Source organism: Euwallacea fornicatus, chromosome 19, assembly GCF_040115645.1.
Source record: "Euwallacea fornicatus isolate EFF26 chromosome 19, ASM4011564v1, whole genome shotgun sequence".
Classification (NCBI taxonomy): Eukaryota; Metazoa; Arthropoda; class Insecta; order Coleoptera; family Curculionidae; genus Euwallacea; species Euwallacea fornicatus.
The window spans coordinates 699,334-715,713 of NC_089559.1; the positions used below are offsets into that span (position 1 = coordinate 699,334).

Sequence of the window (16,380 nt, forward strand, 5' to 3'; positions counted from 1 at the left end):
GTCCTTTCACTTTCAGTCTTCGCCTCGGTCACACGCAGGTCCACATGAGGACGTTGAGGTCGGGGCATCCGCTCACGAGGAGTGCTTCGTTCTCAAAGTATACGTTAAGAAACGTTCCTTTGAGGGCGGATCACACACTGATCGAATGCGAGTCGAAATCACCGTGGACGACTCAAATCGAATGAGCACAGAGCAAAGGCAAAATATAACGACTATAACGTAATGAGCAGATGCGGTTCTGGAGCCTTGGACGACCGGGGAGACCCCGTCCATCGAGGTCCGATCGGGGGCCCGACTCGGGACTAACGCACACTTAACAGCATTTTCGAAATCGCAAAAGTGAGTGCTACCCTGACTCGGTATCTCGAAAACCAAATGAGATATTGTAACTCTGTTTGTATGGGTGTATAAAGCGCATCTTAACGTCTCCTTTGACCCACGTTTCTGTGGCAATTGCTACTCAAGTTCCTGAGATACCGGCATTTAAAATTTGAAAATTGGGAAAAAGTAGATACCTCCCACACTTAACGTGTATGATATTCCTACGGTCTGTGATGCACTTCAACTAATATTTCCTCGCTATGAACTCGTTACGAAACGCAGGCGCATGGCTCTATGTTCCACAAGAACCGGCACACAAAAGAAAACTCATCAGTCCCTTTTCTGCATTTCGCCGATAGAGCAGTGGAAAATCGAGGCGTGGAAGCTCTAAACACGCGAGAATTTACGGGCATCAGCAAAAAAACGGGTTAAACTATATTAATATGGTGGTGATTGGGGCTCTGCCTCTATTCATTTGAGTGAGGGTAATATGACGATAGAGCTTCTTAGGGGCTGAGGCAGGAAAATCGGTTTTTAGAGATTATGTCGTGAGTAAATATATGTATAGGTAGTTTTCGGACGTCGACGACATTACTTACACTTGGTTATTTGGGGGATTAATTTTCAAGGTACGAAGGTCAATAAGGAATAGTTCACCACAATCATTACACTCGAGTCTCATTTAAGGTAATTTGTAGCTCACTCTACGGACTCAATTTTTACTATAACTAAAACTAATGTATCTGGAGTCTGTGCACCAATATCATTAAGGTTTTACCCTCCGCACTAAAAGCTCACCCCCCACAGAAACTTCCACGCGCCCTAAAACTTTCTCTTCCGGCATTTTTACATGAACTCCCGATTTAAACTTTGAGTTTCGCTCTATTTTCGCGGATAGTTTCATTGTAGGTCCCGAATTATATTTGCATGCCTGAAGTTTGGTCCCTTTAGGTTCGCTCTCGGGCAATACTCCGCCTCTATCGAGCCGGGAAAATCACTAGAAAATTCATCATAATTTTAAAGTTTCAGGGCGAAGTTTAGAGCTAACTCGATTCCGCATAAGTTCGGTTTTAGTTTGCGACAAAACTGTCTTGAATGCGGAGATCTCATGATAACTGTCTGTGACTATTAAGCGATGGAACAGTGAATATTTTTACGTTAATGGTGTATGTGAGATGTGACTTGTTTTTGTCTAAATATATTCAAACATTTTCTTGCTTTTACGACGCGAGAATCCGCATTTTCCCTAATATCGATAGTTCGGGAGTGCTACTGAGAGCACTGAACTGGGGAGAATTTTAAGAAAAACTGACGCAATCTATTGATGAAGCATCCAGTCTGTAAAATATTACGAATATTTTTCTTGACAATATGGCGAACGGCAATCAATTAAACTCAAAACATCATATCTCTTAAGCAGTCGTGTATGTGTATTGGTAAATAAGCTACTAAATTGAGACCTAAAACTGCCTTCGCATGCCCAAAACATAACATTTCGTTTACAACTATATTAAAAAAAAAAAAAAACAAATATCAATTTATCGGAAATTCCCTAATGTTTTTATACTCCAAAATTTTCCACGTTAAGCTATCAATGCATACACATCAATATTAATGCGATCCTGAAGGAAGACTTCGGTGAGAATTAGCTTCATATTGCCCACATACTCGTTCGACATACCGAGTGACTCAATTTTAAAGCACGAATTTCGTAGTGTAAATAATTGCTTTTGAATTTAGTGCGAAAGACTTGAAATGTTAGACGGGGAGAAGTTTCTGTTCCTGGGGATGTTTTGTCAATTACTGACGTGTGTTCCTGAATGTAACGCTTTTCAGGGTAAGTACACACTCTCGTGGTTCGTCTGCATGTACAAAGCAAAGCTGTATAGAGCTTGTTCATAGTTGTTAATTAGATGACATGGGAAAAGGGGTTAGTTTGAGGGAACCTGTCGCCAGAGTACTCCTTTATATTGTGTTTGTTTAAACTGCTCAATAATCCAAATGCATAAATAATTGTTGGGTAATTAAAGCCAAGCGATAATTATCATGGAAAGTTGAGATTATCGCTCGCATATACTACATTTATTTGGAAGCAGGTGTTTCAGCTAGTTTTAGTGTAATTGCTCTGTGAGTGTTGTTTAATTATATAACTTCCTCAATTAGCATATAACATATTTAGCTTTAATTTTTAGAGGAATGGCTACCTCACAGCAAATTCAATGACTCCATCCCTATGGGCAACATCACAGTTTCCGCAGGGAGGGAGGCGCTTTTTAACTGCGTCCTCAATACCACTTCTAGATACCAGGTAAATAAGGTAATAGGCGCCCACATAAGCCTTTTATCGATTGCACGAAGGCATGAAAGCCATTAAAAGTTGAAAATAAATAAGTTCATTATTTACTTTAAGCGTGTATAGCGAAACAATCCTGAGCCTGAGGCCCTTATTAAAGTCCCGGAAAAACTCCAGAGTTGTTTGCCTGTGTATTCCATTAAGCCCTTGTTTGGGGGACAAAAAAGCGTTAATGCCCCTTTTTGCCTTGCCATTGGTGGCAATTTCTTGTGCCCTCCGGCTGCTGGAGCGATCATTTGTCATTTCTCTAATGTATTTATTTATCTACCTCTACAGTATTTCCTCCTCGAATAACATCATTTCGGGGCATTTTTTTCCAGGTGGCTTGGGTTAGGGCCGAAGACCAAACAGTCCTCAGCATAGGAACCAAGGTGGTGACGCATAATAACCGGATTTTCATCTCCCACGATAATTTGCACACGTGGCAAATGCGTATCAAGCAAGTGAGAGAATCAGATAAGGGATGTTATCTATGCGAAGTTAGTGTGAACGTTATGAGGGCGCAGGAAACTTGCTTGGATGTGAAGGGTAAGTTTGCGTTTTGGTCATCGGTAACCCTTACTAACATGGGACTTGTGAGGCTCGCCAGGTTTTATTTTGGGCTGTAACGGCAGATTTTCATACTCACTCCGGCACCTTCTCAAATTGTATTCTCCTTTTATTTGCGAACAGAAGGAGAATGTCAGGATTTTGAGTTTTGAGTTAACAATATAAAATTACTAAATTGATAAGGGTTAATTTTTTTAAATCTGGGATTTTCATCCGTATTGTGAGAACCGGTGTAATAAGTGGTAAAATGAATAATTATCGATTGCTCGTAAGAGATTGATGCTAGAGAGAGGCTGATAAGCGGATGTTTCTACCGACCTCCACATTTCTCCACTATGTACTTAACAGCATTGAGATCGATACCTACATTTACCCCTTGCACGATGTTTATTGCATATTGATAAAATTCATATTTTGCGGTTTTCTACTGGGTTAATACGCTGTAGCTTAGTGCGATAAAACATCGAAAACATTTGTAATACTTTTTTTCCTATTATATGTGAATTTTTGCAAGTATATTTTTGTTTTTTGATATCTGCAATATTTTTAATTTGCACAACTTCTCACTATTCATTTAAATATGTTTCAGTTTTTGCTGCCAAAAATATAACTTGCGAACGTTATAATTTACTTTTGTTTATAACAAAAAAATATATACGAACATTTGGGAAAATCGGTAACTACAGTCTTACAGATCCCGTGTCATCATAAATGATTAAAATTTAGACGTCCCCAGTTGAGAATTAATGCGATTTCACCTTAATGGCGAACGTGTGCCAAAAATTTCAGTTTTATTTTTTTTTGTATTAATGACAATTAGGCGAAATAGCTTTTGCCAAAAATGCAGAAACATAATACAAAACGGGACTGCGTTAGGGTGAACTATCGCCATCTGTTAACGAAACGGCCGAGCAATAACGCCATCCGGATGTTTTCTGACATTGTGGCGAATGCAAATTTATGTTTGATTTTGTTGTTTATACGTGGCCCAGATTCAAAATAAACATACGATCGTTGAATCAATCCGAAAATTTGCTCGAATTGGATGATCGATCATCTTGCAGGTCGAGAGTAGAGGAGACAGAGATCGAATCGGTTCAAGTATATAAAGGAGCATCTTTTTAACAAATTAATCGGTTATGTTTGACCTGTCAGATGTTTCATGGGAATAATGAATAGTTGGATCAGCGCCATACATTTACCGCCCACTGGGTGAGTATTTTTTTAATGATCACCCCTTATTTTTTGGTTCAAAAGAATATTTTTATTGGCAAAAAATATTTTTGGTATGTGGCGAAACCTTTATAGCCACACACAGAGAATGGCCGGTCAATAATAAGCCTTTTCAGGACGCTTTATGCTCGGTTGAAAAATCACAATTTTGATTACACCCACTTCGATTTCAATAAGCGAGTCTCGTTTTCGATCAAAAAACTTTCGGAATCGAATCCGTTCAATTTTCCCGTCGAAATTGTTTCCGTACACACACCGTGTGACACGCGCCATATATCAACGTAAAAACTTTAAAATAAATTCCGCGGAAGAAGGAAAATTTCCCATTTTCATGCATTTCCACGTGTGTGCAACACGCCTTGGCTGAATTTCATAGCGCGAAACTAGAGAAATGCTGCCTCACACTAAATCAATGGGGATTACCCGTTGTGTGCCCTCGATGCCCGACAGCTGTCGCGTTCTGTTTTCATTAGACAATGCATTGTTTTGGCTTTAAAATCAGCACAAACACTCCTCAAAACATCTCAAAGAGTTGACTCCATTGTGTACCTACCTGGGCATAAGAACTTATAAGCCAAATTGCTGGATAAAAAAAAAAAATTGAAGATTTGAAGTTGTTCATTGTGAAAGATTTGAGAGATTTCCGAGGCATCATGATAAATTACAACAAATAATTTACACTCTTTATCTCCGCGGCGAGGGGGGTGCGTATTTATTTTTCTTGCTCCGAAATAAAAATCCAGTTTTCCAGGTCGTTTTGATATTGCAGTCCCGGGCGGGCATTTATTAAATCAGCACCAGGAAAAACGATAATAGGTTTCCAGGCAAAAAGTACGGCGGCCTCATAAAATGAAAATCTCTTTTACTCCTCAGCAGGAAACTTCCTTTAGAACGGAATGAAAACCGCACGAAAAATTCATTTCCCTTACAAGAAATAATTAAAAAAGGGATGAAAAACTTAAATGGCTATCTAGAATTTTTCGGCACAATATATAATAAATGCGACCAAGGCGATCGATCATTTCTGAGAAATTTGCACGAGTACAAGTTAAGAAACGCGTGTGGCGCACGAGCGACTTTTCGAGTTTAAGTCGCGCGAACGTTAAATTTTCAAAAATAATTATTACACAACGTTGCATTATTGCAAACTGCCGCCGTGATTGGACAGCGACTGATTTAGCACAACCTACATAAAGGTTAATCATTGAAAAATCCGCAAGTAAGCATTGAAATGCGAGGGCCGTCTCTTGGATGAGTTCATCAGCCGTTATACATTTGTCAGAAGTTTCGTGGTAAGTGACGAAAGTTGAAAATATCAAATTTCTTTTGATTTTTTCCCGATCTGTAGTTTTTCGAGGTATTGTTGACAATTTAGAAAATTAACATTTGCTGACAGCAACCCGATACCGAACGTATCCGCCAGGGAATCACACGACGCGTTGTTAATGCCGGGCCCGATTTGCAAGACGCATCGAATTATTCTTGACATTTGGTGAACGCAAACCGTGTTACTAGTTGCTAAGCAGCTGATAATTTAATTAATTAGACAGGGTGACTAAAATTTAACGGCCACTCGGTGTTCCTAGGTAAATACGTGAGGTATTTGCCTAACATTATCGTCACATTTGAAAGGAAGATTTCTTGATGCGAAACATTATCGGATTATTCGAAAATAGTTAAACAAGACGGGGCATTGTGATAGTCTTACTAAACTTCTTGCCCGTTTCAACGAACACTCTTTCCAAAACTGCTCAACCTCCTGGGCTTTAGGGCAATTAAGGCAAAGGTAAAATCCAACGGTCGGGTTAGTATTAATAATTGTTGATTACCTGCATTTTTAGCTTTGTTTTAAACCACAATGAGCAGATATTCGATAACGAGTAGATATTTTTCCGGACAACACAAGGAAATCGAATGTTATGTTCCAATTTTGCGAGGATTATCTTTCTGGATCAGGCAATTTCCTTTCATCTCTTTTATATTATTGACCGAACATTTTTAGAAAGTTGGAAAATGGGAAGTCGTATAGTTTATTAAACGATGACAAAACTGATTTAACTTCAAAAGAGTACTTTTCTCTCTTCGAAGAACATGAAATGTATCTAATTCGAAGTACATTGCAGTTATTATAGGTCTGCGGGGATGGGAATAACGATACCAAAAATGTTATTCCATCATTCTATCATTGTACGAATACGGAGTTAAAAAGGGCCATAAAGGCATTGTCCATGCAAATTCCATTATTCTGTAAATTGTAACACCCGACAAATAAAAAAAGGGGTTATTCCCGTTTTACAGCACACGTGCCTTGTTATGCAAATTTCACCCCACTATATTGTTGAGTTTTAAAATTTTTTTACCTTTGAAATTGGACCTTTGCTCGGTTTTATTTCAATTTCTCTTTGATATATTCTTGACTTAGAACCAAAAACAATATAGTTAAAACTTAGCTCTAAGCCTCATTAACGAGAGAATGAACGAACCTTAAAAGGGGCCCCACGTTGAAAATTTGATACTATTAATCTGGGGTAGAATAAAAGATGAAAATCCTCCCAAAAATGCATGAGAGTCATTATCAGCAGCCGGTGCCGAGGGCGTAATTTGTAATATTTCCTGCTCCGAATGTACAGGCTTAAATGTAAAAATCCCTTAAATGAGACAAAAGTGTACACCGTCGGTAGTGAATAAAGAATTCAGACGTGCACCAACAGAATTTATTTCCCTCCCTCGTTCTCTCTTTGCCTTCTCCTTTTTGCCCCATTTTCCTTTTTAAATTATAAAGTTGGAATTATAGAAAATTGGCTGCGAATATAAACTACCTGGTTCTGTAATTCTCTTTTAGTTTCACAACCATAGTTAATTTGCATGAATTTTAGTCCCTTACGGAGGGTGTTAGAATTTCTGTCAATACTTCAAGAAATGTATAAACGGGGCAAGTCAGCCCAGATTGTTTATTACCGTTTTGTAAGTCAGAACTAGACAAACAACAATGTACAGTAATGGCTTGAAATGTGCAATTTTGCACTTCAGCTAGATTATTGTTCCTGATAATTATCACAGAAAATTGCAACGAATTTCGGATTTTTTTTACTACCGTACTCATGCCTTAAAAATGTTTTATCAAGTTAAATTTGATTTTAATTTAGTTTTTAAAGTTTTCTTTTAAGAGATAAATATCGAAATGTTTTTGTGATACATTTTGTTGAAAAAAGTTCGTTCACTCTAAAACTAGAACAAATATGAATTTCTCCAATGCAAAATTTAATCGCTCTCTCTCATTTAATGTAATTTGAATGTGAGTTGTTCTTAATGTGAGCTCGAAGAGGTGGCATATTTCAGGAATTAATGGTGAAATTGTATTAAAAAACGAATGCTGAGGGATTGAATGTTATTATGAGTTTTAATGATACCTAGAGATTGATAAAGGCGAACTGCATTACAGATACAAAATCAAATTGAGTAAAATTTGAATAGGTTTCTTGATAATGTGGCGAATGTAATTCCTTTTTCATTCTCCGGCTGCTCTTGCGGTATTAAACTTGTTCTTTCACCCGTTGATAGATGACGCCATGTGTCTGGATCCAAAGAATTTTACTTATTATCTTAAACACAGTTTTACGTGGTGATCAATAATAATTCTGGATAGATTTGATCGGCCTGGAATTTTATTCAAAATTCACTTTTTTTAACCGGGTTTACGTTGTTTCTAACAGTTTTTCGACTTTTCGCCATCGTTCTCTTTCAAATCAACTTCCTCAAACCAAACAAAACTTAAATAAAATAACTTCGTAATGGCTGACCACAATTGTGACCATTAGAAAGCTTTATCGTGCTTTTAGGCACGCATACATCGCCTGTGATTGTCAGACTATGTACGCTTAATGGCATAAAAGTGATTTTATCAAATTTACGTGTGTTAAGTACAGCATAACTATTATTAATTGCGCTCAAAGGCGAGCTTCGAAAGTCGTTAATCTGGGCTGTCGATTCTCTGGCGAGATAAGCATACCCGAAGCTGGGGTCTCCTTAATTTCGGACAGGGAAATTCAATTTTGTTCATGTAAATTATACGCAAATATAAAAAAAATCAGGGGGAACATTAATTTAAAAGGAATTTTCTAATAAAAAAAAAAAGCTTGTTACTCCTAGCCCCCATCGGTCCGTATATGGAGTTTTTTTTAGTTCCACCAGACATTCTCAATGAGGATACCAGCGGTGACTTGTCAGCTTCAGAGGGAGAAAATGCGACCTTATGGTGCAGAGCTTCAGGGCATCCATCTCCGCGGGTTGTGTGGAGGAAGGAGAACGGGGAATCGATATACCTGCGAAGAACCTTTAGGAACTTCTCCAGAGGTAAATTCGACTCGCTGCAACGACTAGGTCTAATACTAACACGTTTCTGTAGTGGAAACTTACAATGGGAGCAACCTTCATTTCTGGAAAGTGGACAGAATTCAGATGGGTACTTACCTGTGCATTGCCAGCAACGACGTTCCTCCAGCTGTGAGCAAACGAGTCTCTTTGTATGTTAATTGTGAGTATTTCATTTAAACTTTAAAATTGAAAAATCGAACAATACAGGCAGAGGTGGTTGTCTTGAAGTTCATTTATTTCCAACATCAACAGCTCGTGAAAGACAATAATACGAGGCACAGCTGCTTTCTAATTTCAAGTAAAACAAATGGGGCTTTCGCAATGATGACTGGCGAGTTTTCTACTTTGTTACTTGAAGAATAAACTTTTAACTTTCCGAGCTTAAGAGTTTTGAAACAAGGAATCTCCAGAGAAATTTCATTTTGTAGACACCCTATGGCATTTGAGAATAAATTTTTCGTCAATAATTTAGTCTATCTGGCTCCGCATTAACAATTCTACAAATTAACATTCGAACCAATAAAATATTAATAATTTGATTGTTCTATTAGGCGTAGTTTGCATGTTAGTGCTGAAATGGGTCAAAACGTCACTGACGACAATATTTATACCCCATAATTAATGTGCATTTATTAGATTATACATGCGGAATATTTAAATCAAGTGCCAGGGAATGAAATTCTGGTTTTTCGAATGTCGATACCATATAGAAATGCGTGCAGGTTCTAAATAATGGCCTGTGTGTGACTGATCTAGGGGTAAATCGAAGAGGAATGTGCATATATAACGACGCAAGTTGGGTAGTGGAGGTCTTTAAGCCGCAGCTTTACAGGTCTTTAACACCACAACGCACGTAAATTCTTTAGTGCCTTAGCTATAAGGAAATTGGGAAGTCTCTACCTTTTGACACTCCAAACTCGATATTGATAATGTTTCGCCCACACCTAATGCCCGTTCAAAACTGAAAAAACTTGATTTTAGCCATCAACCAAAGCCCATATCGAATCGACTCGGAAACCTCAATATCAAACCCCAAAAGATGCTTTTACCCGTGAGGGATTGTAACTCGCTCCGATGAAATATTTTCAATTTGTTCGAAATAAATCAATTTAAACTTCAAAAATGGGGTTATATGTAATATATTTCTCCGGGAAAAAGTCTTCACGTTAATTTTTATACAGTTAGAAACCCCTAAAAAATATTCCCTTGATTTGCATAAATTATCATTTGTATCCCATCGGGCAGAGCGTAGTGAAAACCAAAGTCGTACCTAACGTTCTCATACGGCAATAACTCAGGAAAATCATTTTCGAAAATTTTCACTGTGAGAATATGCCGCAATGTGAAGATTCATGAAACGTAGACAACCAACTTTCAATATTATTTTTCTTTATTTTGTTATAAAATTTTATCACAAAACGGCGGCTTAATGAGAATCAGAGATGCGCTTCTCATTATCCCAACGTGTACCCCAATTCTCTGGACCCATCAGGGAATTGTTCATCCACCTGTTAACTTTATTCGGCAGTTTGGTTTTTCCCTCGATGATAAATAAAATGGACGTAAAATCGAAGCAGTCCAGGACTATGGGTCCAGTGAGTGATATGACGTCGGCACGAATAGTATGTCAGAGTTGTCGGACACGGGGTGACACATGAATCACAAGATGCGGGGATGAAATTAACTCTAGCTGATCGATGGTGCACACATATTTGTCAGGGGATGATGAATTTGTTTTACCACCAAATTACCACTAAATTCATTTATCTGAGTTTACGGCTCATTAATGCACTACAGAAGTTTAGTAATTTAATGTCCTTTGTCAAGAGTGACCGAATAATTAGATCCGATGGGAATGCGGCACTAGAAACAGGTCGTTATGGCTGAAATTAGCAGGGAAACTTTAGAAGTTGGAATGTCACGGGTTAAGATTATCCCTGAAACTCCTATTAAATGGTGGCTCTAAATCCCTGACTGACTTGACAACATTTAATTCATATTCCATCGTCAAATCTCCTGCCTGCCTTAATTGAAATTCATAATGAGCTTTTTTCTTAATTAATTGCGATTAGAATTTGAAACAAGGCTGTCCTTGAGTCGACGTTAATGGCCCACATTTCTTAATACAAGCTCTATAGAAGACTCTCCGTAAATTTTAATTAATGCTCAAACTTGCAGCCCTATTCCACCTTATCTGGGATTCTAAACGAGCATGCAAAGCGGCAATAAAACCAATATATTGTAATGCTTCAGTAGGAGAAAAGTTGACAATTTTCTTATTTTAATGGGGTTTTTGACACGTAAAATCCCCACAAAAACCCAATTTACGGGTTTGAGCAACTCGCAACTCCACATTTCCTCTGCAATTTTTCTTATTGATGTAGCTCAACCTGGAACTTTGTGGGAGTTTCCCGTTAATTGCTAAACTTCATTTCCTCTTAACTTCCTCGTTAGGTACTATAAAAGCTCGATTCTCCTGAATGCTGTATTAAAGGGAATTGTCTGGTAATATTTTCCAGGTCCTACGTGCAACTCAATCAATAATCTCTCTTTTATTTTTGCATTAAAACGACAAAATCGATCTACAAGTTGAATAATAACTTAACAAGCTTTTGAAGGATTTAACATGCTCCTGTTCCAGTTTCCCCATCAATCAGGGTACCGAATCAGCTTCTCGGAGCCCCAGTAAACACTGATGTTCAATTGGAGTGTCACGTGGAGGCTTTTCCCAACACCATTAACTATTGGGTGAAAAACAGGAGCGAAATGCTGTTAAATGGGTAAGACTGCGACAAACACGGGATTTTTAACGTCACTAAGTTTCATGGAAATTACTTTCTAATCGTTTGTTTGTTTGCACACTCTTTCCGTATTTGCTACAATTTTCTGAAAACTGCTATTTAAAAATGTAATCAAATAACTATATTGCAGGTCCAAATATTTAGTGAGTGAGAGAAGGATAGGCTATAAAGTGTCCATGTGGCTCATTATCAAGTCGTTCTCCTCCAAGGATGTAGGGACTTATAATTGTGTTTCCACTAATTCTTTGGGGAAGGCTGAAGGCACCCTTCGATTATATGGTAAGTTCGGGAGGTTTTCTAAAGCGACAAGAGTTGTAATATCGTGTAACTAGTGCTGGAAACGTACAAGTTTCATTATCTTAATGCAAAAATACACATACTCAAATACGCTATATATAGTAGTAATTGGGCCAACGAACGTCTACAGTTACTTCTGGCTCTTATCAAGAACCTCCACATTACCACTTTGTTCTGCACTACAGAGATGTTTAAGTTCTTCTCGTTAATAATTTCGAGTATCTCTTCCTAATACTTCTCTTAGCTTTCTTATCCAGAATGATATTTGGCAATGTTTTGCGCAAGTGCTTGTTTGCAGTTTCCGTGTTTAGCTTCATTATAGCTTCCATACTGTTCACATTCTCGTCATATGAAGAGAAGAAGCTTACAGGTTTTCCAATTCCCATACCGTTTGTCTCTTCAATGATAATCTCCTTGCTCTCTTTCACAGCCTTTTTGGGTCCGACTTTGCTTTCTATCAATTGCACCGCCCGATTAGTTTATACCGAAAGTCAAATATTTCCAGACATCACACAGTGAAGTTATTTCTTGGGACACTGGGAAATTTGCACGAGCTTCCAAACTCTATTTGGTGCTGTTTTTCTGGACGCTTTTTCGAAACACTTTTCTCGTAAGATCACTTAAATTCGTGAAAATTCGATGTAATTGAAAGTTGCAATTTTTTATCTCTACGAAACGGCAGTTTCGCCACTTTGCCTAGTTCCTGAAGTAATCTCATTTTTCCATTATTTTGCAGACTTTTGCGAATTGTTTGGAAATTAGGAATTACTTTTTGAAAGCGTTTTTTTTTCGATTTCACTCCAGTTAAGTAACGTTATTTTTGCAGAAATCAAACTCAATCCTGTTAACACGCCGAACACCTTCAATAATAAAGCAGAACTTGTTGGTGGTAAGAATTGTTTTGTATAAGCAGGAATGTGGAATTTTAAGACTGTATATTTAGGTGCGGTCGAGCTAGCCAGAGGAGCCAGATCCAAAGGAATCCAGGCTTCTTCTAATTCTTCAAAACGGCAACTGCACCCTCTTCAGCTCCTATTTGCAATTATGTATTCACTGGTTCAGTATAGCTGATTCTAATACCTCAAAAACCACATTTGTGTAGTCGGTTTTAAAGGGAAATCAATGTCCAGTCTCATTTTTAAATTCTCATACACTTATTATAGCTATAAAGCACAACCAGATAACATACGGCATTATGGCGCACACTCACTACTTACATACATATAATATAAGAACCCAATTTTACATATCAATTGGCATTTTTGGGCCAAACTGTTGCATGTATAGGTTTATGTAAATACTAAGAAACCATCGAAATAAAAGTCCTCTAAAAAGCACGACTTTGAAATTTTAATCCTTCAGATTTAATTTCTCTATCTGTATAAATCTATATCTATTATACTTAAACTTGGTTGGTGTGGCGGCTCAGTAGTTTTTCATTAGTACAAATCTACTAATCTCTAATAAAGGACTTTTGGTACGTTTTTTACTTTACTTTTGCTGTGCCAAATTAAACTAAAAATTCTTTAAATGATCGTAAAAGTATCTATTAGAAAACTATTATAGAAGATTTATTAGTTTGAAATTTTACTGCCAGGGTAATATGTTTAAACGAAAAGAGGTTCTTCGAGAAACTACAGAAATATGAAATATTTTGTGTTTGTAAATAGTGTAATTTATGAAATAAATGTAATAAATAGCTTTTAAATTAGTGAAGATTTTTATTCCCCATTAAACCGAGTTATTTCCAATTAAAAATCATAAAACAGGTACGTGATTTTATATTTCCATTTAGGTAGACCTGCCTAGCCGCCATTTTGAATACGTCATTTGCAGGGTTTTTTCATCCAGCACTGCTGATTCGTATCAAAATTATTAATCAATCAAAAAAACATCTCATTATAGATAGAAGACAGGAAAGTGTGTCTAGAATCTAGAATAAGTACTTGAAAAATTCATACTGATTCTATAATATAGTCCAGCTTTCTCATCCACAATATTTTTCGTCTTTTTAATAATTTTAGCCGATAATTAAATCGAAATGAAATTGTGTGTTTGCCCTCTCAGGTTTCACGGTTTCGTCGGTGGTTACAAGACCCAGTTGGTTACTGTTTACCCTTTTTCAGACTCAAACACGAAAGATCACAATGAATTGCATCCAGGAAAAGACCATTCTTTGATGGATCATACTTGAATCCTTCGCCTTTTCAAAACGCATCCTTCGTTCAAAACAACATTAAAGCGAATTGAGGTTAAGGAGACGTAAACAAAAAAAACGTGTGAGGTAGCGCGAACACGTCATAATCGATAGGAAGTAATCAGAAGCGATTTGCATGATTAAGCGTTCTACTCTCTTCTCCGTCTTGCCTGTGTGGGACTAGGGCAATGGATTATTTAAATTCTTCAATATTTACGTGAAATTATTGTTAAATTCATTTACAATATTAAACAACCTAATTTCTTGTCCCCCCCCCCCCTAAATACCAACGAAACCCAATTGCCAGCATCTCAAAAATGTGCGAAAAACCCCACACAGATGTGCTAGAACTATTTAATCAAAGAGACTTGGTAAAAGTGTGTGCTCCCATGGTCCGCTACAGCAAACTGCAGTTCCGAAATCTGGTCAAAATCTATGGCTGTGACCTCACCTTCACCCCAATGATACTTGCGGATTCATTCTGCAAAAGCCCCAAGGCTCGTCTCAATGAGTTCACGACAAATACCTTAGATACCCCCCTTATAACTCAATTTGCTGCGAATACAGTGCATGACTTCGTAGGGGCTAGCTACCTTGTAGCCCCTTATTGTGATGGGGTAGATCTGAATTGTGGTTGCCCTCAGCGATGGGCCAAAGATCTCTGTCTGGGCTGTGAGATGTTGAACACCCCCCAGAAGATTTTTGAGCTTGTCAGAGAATGCCGGAATAGAGTTTTAAAGCCATTTACCGTAAGCATTAAAACTAGAATTCTGCCCAACATAGCTGAATCAATAGAATTGTGTCAAAACTTGGAGAAATGTGGGGTGAGTTTTTTGACAATTCATGCAAGAACTCCAATGAATAATGTAGGGCCCATTAGTGAGGATGGGCTAAAGATGATTAGTGATAGTGTGGTAGTTCCTGTGATTGGAAATGGGGGCTTAGGAAGCTTAAAAGAGTGTCAAGGGTTGCAAGAAAAGACTGGTGTTAAAGGTGTGATGGTGGCAAACGCAGTGTTAACAAATCCTGAATTATTCTCTGGGTCTACAGTGACATCCTTGGGCTGTGTGCAACAGTGGCTAGACATTTGTTACAATAGCACTTTAACTATTGACGATTACATCAGTGACAGTCAAAAGACCATTTCAGAAAGACCTCGCAATCTAACTTTTCAGTGTTTTCATCACCATCTAGTTTTCATGCTTGAGAAGCTATTGACAAAAAAGCAAAGAAGAGTGTTTAATAATATGAAAAGCTTCACTTTGGTGCTGAGATTTCTTGAGCAAAACTTTCGATTAAAGCCTAGAAAGTTTCCTGCAGACTATTTCCAGATGTCCATACCATTTAATCTGGATTTCCAGGGTCGTAGTGTGTTGTATGAGGAATTGAAGCCAAAAGAGAATGAAGATCATATAGTGGATGTTTACGGGGCTTATTGGGAGGGTGATGGGAAGTATTTCAAGGGTAAATTTGATTTGGATGTTCAGGAAGAGAGTGATTGCGATTGGTCTGGAATGTTTTTTGAAAATGATTGACTACAGTGGGGATAAGTTGGGATTTTAAAGAGAGGAATAAGGGATTATTTCGAAATCTTGAAATCTACATGGAAACATTGTTAGTTCACAAGGTGGCAGGAACACGGCAGTGATTTGAATGTTCGAATGTTAACAACGTTGTCAAATAACTATTTCTTGACATAATGGTTGTTTTGATGAATAGTACGCCGTTATCTATTGGGACATTAATGACATCGCTTCATTTTCAAGAAATATATTATGCGCAATCAACGAATATATAGACCAAGTGTCACAGTGATGCAACGATTCAACACTAGATGCCAAAAACTATTGCTGCAATCCAATAAAAATTGGTCCTTTTTTGAACGAAAGGCTAGGATACCTTACGAGATTGTTTTGCTGCCGAAGCCACACTATGCGCCTGCGCATATATAAAACGTCAGATGTCATTCCGACGTCATTTTTTCCAATTTCGCCACCATGGATTAATGTCTATTTTGTCAAGAAAGGGAGACAAAATAAAGAAAAAACAATGTTAATCTCACCATTCATTTCTAAATTCTTGGTTTCTTTTTTGGAATTTTGCAACCTCTTTAGTTTTTTTCCATTTAATAATGTTAGCCTTTATTTTTTTATATAATTGATTAACCTATTTAATTCATTAGTTATTGTATTATAAATGTCAAAATAAAGAATATGGCATATTTTAACGTATTTTTTGCTAGTGTTATTGGTGTT

The 16,380-nt window shown here is 37.5% G+C and overlaps 2 protein-coding genes across 16 annotated transcripts; both read left to right on the forward strand.

Moving 5' to 3' along the window:
* The first annotated feature begins 39 nt into the window (after nt 1-39).
* Nucleotides 40-13,639, forward strand: LOC136345207 (lachesin-like). 15 transcript variants are annotated; one of them, XM_066293291.1, is made up of 10 exons: nt 40-58; nt 2,062-2,158; nt 2,514-2,638; nt 2,995-3,202; nt 8,639-8,809; nt 8,862-8,990; nt 11,472-11,610; nt 11,762-11,910; nt 12,755-12,817; nt 12,872-13,639. In XM_066293291.1, exons 2-10 carry the CDS (start codon nt 2,077-2,079, stop codon nt 12,997-12,999), a joined length of 1,194 nt encoding a protein of 397 aa, XP_066149388.1. In that variant the 5' UTR covers nt 40-58; nt 2,062-2,076; the 3' UTR covers nt 13,000-13,639. The 15 variants fall into 15 exon arrangements, with proteins under 15 accessions (XP_066149388.1, XP_066149375.1, XP_066149376.1 ...); XM_066293278.1 differs by lacking the exon at nt 40-58 and adding an exon at nt 647-1,008 and having other exon boundaries at nt 1,910-2,158; XM_066293279.1 differs by lacking the exon at nt 40-58 and adding an exon at nt 647-1,008 and having other exon boundaries at nt 1,950-2,158.
* Nucleotides 13,640-14,176: 537 nt separating this feature from the next.
* On the forward strand, nt 14,177-16,353 carry Dus4 (Dihydrouridine synthase 4). Its single transcript, XM_066293275.1, has one exon. It carries the CDS (start codon nt 14,443-14,445, stop codon nt 15,658-15,660), a length of 1,218 nt encoding a protein of 405 aa, XP_066149372.1. The 5' UTR covers nt 14,177-14,442; the 3' UTR covers nt 15,661-16,353.
* Nucleotides 16,354-16,380: the final 27 nt, after the last annotated feature.